Below are 4602 nucleotides of genomic sequence, written 5' to 3'. Positions count from 1 at the left end.
CGAATGTCTGCGAGTCGATGGATATGTGGAACGGAATACATTTTAGTGGCCGAAGGTCGCCGATTTTGCAGAATCCACATCATAATATATGTAATATTACGGTTATGCAACCCTCGGATGAGCAGACGGACAACCGGTTCTCGGACATAAGAAGACTAAACAAAAAAAAAACACATACCTATAGAAACAACAATTTTAATAAAATCGTCATATTATAATACGAATTAAAACCAATTACCTACATATTTTAATAATATGTTGAAAAAAAATCGTAATAAAAAAAAAAAAACCTTGGAACGGTTTTCGAACATTTATCGATGGAAGGTGTTTTTTTCAGATGTCCATAAAAAATTCTCCCATCCCGGATTACTGGTTTTTGACAATATTTTTGACCGTAGACCATCCATCGGACTGTAGTGCCCGCTAGTGTATATATAGCAAATGCCATCGTTGAGTAAAGTATCCAGTCAATTGGTAGCTGCAGAGCTGAACAGTACCAACAACAGGCAGCAAGGCAGAAGCAGCAGACAACAAGGCAGAAGCGACTGCAAGCATTATGGCGTCCGGTGCTATGGTGAGAACCAACGAGACATAATATTTTTGTTTTATACTTATACCTATCGCATATAGTATCATACTTCTACAGCTGAACGACTCGTGTCTTAAACTATATTGAAAATCTAACTAAAAATATAAAATAACATACAACCATTTACAGATATCCAATAATGATTTAATTAATTTAAAAATTATAATATCACAATATAATAGAACCTATAATATAGGTACTTAACATAACTTATCGTATCCGAGTATTTCTTACACTTCTACACTTATTTGTTAGTTAATAAATCTTAACATTTAAACATCGTCACGGTATTTAAAATTACCTAAATTCTACTACATATAATAATAAATGCTGTACAGATATCTATTTATTTTTTTTAACTTTTTCACTATTCTTCCGTTATAATTATTGTTAAAATCTGTGAGTATGAACTTTAAAAATGTAATAGTTAGAAATAAAGTATTTATAACATAGGTACGCTAAAAATACAGTACACTAATATTACATTTTTTAATCTTTGAACCCATCATTTTGTTCAGTTGTTAATATTGTAATATTAGGTACTGATTTCATTGGTATTTATCACATGATTATAACTTAAAGACACATAAAAATGATAAGCTTTTAAAATTACTAATTAATAATAAAATTATTAAAATATATTATAAAAATTATTCACAATATTATAAATTGCACTTGCATAGAAATAACTATAAGTATGTATTATTGTATTAACTAGATGGCTATATACTTACTTGTTGTTAGGACAAAACCAGAATAAAAATTACTAAAAACAATATATTTTACACAAATATATTTGTTATTATTATGATATGCTTTAAATTATTTTGGTTATTAGTTGAAAAATGTTGAAACGTTTAAAAATGTTTAATATATATACTATAATATACATAGTTTTATTATAATTTATTATAATAAATTATACACTTAATCATTATATTTGGTTAGTTAATTAATAGAATAACTGTAGTTGTACAAATAGTTGTATTATATTTCAATTATTTTTTCTTAAATAATTTAAATATTATTAAAAATGAAAGAATTCATTGTCATCTAAAACCTCAAAAACTACTGGATCGTTTTCAATAAAATTTATATCAATAGACAACGTGAGACTCGGAGAAAGTTTGTAGTTTCATTTTTAACCCATGTACTTTATTATAGGATGGATCACGCGTAACACAGGAATTTTGTTTCAGCTCACGAAAATCGAATATTTTTTGGTTTATATGTAGCCATGTAGGGATGCCATTGCTAATAGACAATAAAACATTTATTATGATTGGTTATGATTTTCTATATTTTGTTATTTAGATTTTAGGCTAATAAAGCTATTCTATATTAATGAAAAATTGAGGAATAGCTTTTATATACAAGTCGAGCTGTGGTTGAGGTCTATAAAATCAAAAAATATTCGACCGAATTTGACGATTCAAGAAAATTTTAGATTATAGATTGAACCAATTATTTTAGGGTGGCTTATCCGCTTTTAATAATATTAAAATCATAATCACATATTCGAAAAATTGGATTTTCCATCTCAGTTTTATATTTTATTATACAAAAATAATTATTAGTGTATGATTTTAATTATGGTTTCTTTTTTTTTTCAGATCCAAGTAGCTTTTCTAGGACTCCTAGTTGTGTCCACCGCGTTTGCGGACGTCAAACCGGTAAATAAGAATGAAAAGAAAAGAGACACCTTATTCAACCCATCATTCTCATTCGGTGCCAAAACTTTTGGCTCGTCAACTCCAGCTCCATTTGCGTTTGGCAGCTCCTTCTCGTCCACTGCTTCACCATTCAAATCCGTTTCTTACAGCTCCACACCAGCTCCGTTCGCATTCGGTAACTCTTTTGCGTCAAATGCTTACTCCAACGCAGCCGCAGCTCAATCTTTCGATGCAGCATCATTCATTGGATCTTCCACACCTGCTCCATTCTACGATGGATCTTTCGGATCTTCCACCCCAGCTGCTCTAATTGGTTCATCTACACCTGCTGCTCTAATTGGTTCGTCTACACCAGCACCTTTCGTATCAGGTGCCGCACTATCGGACGCAAGCTTTGCATATTCTTCCACCCCGGCTTCAATTTTAGCAGGTGGAGCTTCGCCTGTTGGTTCATCTAACCCAGAAGCGGTTCTTTTAAATAGGTCACCAGCTTTTGCTACATCATATGGATCATACTATTCAGGTTTTGCCCCGTCTTACTCTCAAGGAACAATCATCAAGTCTGACTCAATTAGCCGCGATGCGGTTGAAGTTCCAGCTGTAGCTAACGCCCCTGCTCCCCACCATGAAGTTACCATCCATAAGGAAGTTCCAGTTCCATACTACGTCCAAGTTGAAAAGAGAGTGCCATACCCCGTTTACGTTCGTGTACCACACCCATACACGGTCACTGTAGAAAAACACGTGCCATACGCAGTGCAAGTTAATGTAGACCGTCCAATTAACGTTCCTCAGCCATATCCAGTCGAAGTTGAAAAGAGAGTGCCGTACCCAGTTGAAAAGCCAGTACCTTATGAAGTGAAAGTCCCAGTCGACAGGCCGTACGCAGTTCCTGTTCCAGTCGAGAAACCCGTCCCATACGCAGTTGAAAAACCCGTGCCTTACCCAGTGAGAGTAAATGTTGACAGACCTTACCCCGTGGAAAAACCAGTGCCATACCCAGTTGCTGTCGAAAAGCCAGTGCCATACGCCGTAGAAAAAAAAGTGCCATACCCAGTAGAAAAATTAGTCCCATATGCCGTTGAAAAGAGGGTTCCCTATCCAGTAAGGTACGAAGTTCCAGTTAATGTTCCAGTTCCAGTGGAAGTTAAGGTTCCAGTATCTGTGGACAGACCCGTCCCATATCCAGTAGAAAAGAGAGTTCCATACCCAGTCCAAGTTCCAGTTGAAGTTAAGGTCCCAGTCCAGGTTGCTGCTCCAGTTCAACGTTTCGCCACTGTCCACTATTATCAACAATCGCCGGTCGCTTTAGGATATGAATCCAGTCAAGCTCTTATTGGCCAATCTGGTTACAAAGCGTTCTCATCTGGTTTGGCTCAAGGTTCCGGAAGTGCATTCTACAGCTCTATCCCATCTTCTGGCAGTGCATTCTACAACTCTGTTCCATCATCTGACAGTGCATTCTACAGCTCTACTCCAGCGTCTGGAAGTGCATTATTCAGCTCTACAGCTAGCCCAATAAGCTCATACAGCTCTACCGCTAGCCCAATAAGTGCATACAGCTCAACTGCCAGCCCGGCTGGTTTCTTTGGCTCAAACGTCGTCCAAGATGGTTTCGCTGGTTCATCCGCGGCTCCATTCAGTTTCGGTGAACAATCTTTCTTCGGATCTTCGACACCAGCTCCATTCAACACTTTCTCCGCTGATTCAGCATCATCTGACGCATCATCTCTATTAAAGTCAGCTAGCATTGGATCTGAAAGTCAAGAGACAGTCGCCATCGGAGGTGCATCTTCGAAGTCACAGGAATTGAAAGCTGACAACATTGACGTTATTAAGAAATAGATTGTCAAAAACTTGAGTTTATCTGATATGGAGTTTTCATTATTTTTTTATGTCCACTAAATAATGGAAAAATGTTCTATATATTTTTGTTTATAAATGCGTTCTTTTATGTAGCATATAAATAATTTTTAATTAATCATCTGTAATATTATAAAAATATAGCATTATTGATTCGTTCATATATAGTTATGCTTGTTGTCTTTTATTCACCTTCTATAAATTATGTGTATTTACAATATACTTAAAATACCAATGGATACATTTTTGGTTTATTATCTATAAATAAATAATAATACAATAAACTTAAATAATCTTTAAAAAAATATAATTATAATTTACTAGTACAGTAGTAACAGTTACTAACAGCAGTATTGTTATAAATAACTACTAACCACCCTCAAAATAAAAGTTTGAACATTTTTTTCTTAATTAATAGATTTTTCAGTGTTCTTATAGATTTTCTAATGACTTATTTCCCGTTTGTTTTTTTTTTTT

At 34.6% G+C, this 4602-nt stretch overlaps 1 protein-coding gene across 1 annotated transcript; it reads left to right on the top strand.

Moving 5' to 3' along the window:
• Positions 1 to 416: 416 nt before the first annotated feature.
• LOC100166950 (MAGE-like protein 2) lies at positions 417 to 4292 on the top strand. Its single transcript, XM_001951038.5, has 2 exons — positions 417 to 574; positions 2203 to 4292. Exons 1-2 carry the CDS (start codon positions 557 to 559, stop codon positions 4105 to 4107), a joined length of 1923 nt encoding a protein of 640 aa, XP_001951073.1. The 5' UTR covers positions 417 to 556; the 3' UTR covers positions 4108 to 4292.
• The last annotated feature ends 310 nt before the right edge of the window (positions 4293 to 4602 follow it).

The sequence above is a fragment of the Acyrthosiphon pisum genome, chromosome A3 (genome assembly GCF_005508785.2).
Source record: "Acyrthosiphon pisum isolate AL4f chromosome A3, pea_aphid_22Mar2018_4r6ur, whole genome shotgun sequence".
Classification (NCBI taxonomy): domain Eukaryota; kingdom Metazoa; phylum Arthropoda; class Insecta; order Hemiptera; family Aphididae; genus Acyrthosiphon; species Acyrthosiphon pisum.
The sequence above is the reverse complement of the archived record's forward strand: the minus strand, read 5'-3'. Positions and strand labels throughout refer to the sequence as shown.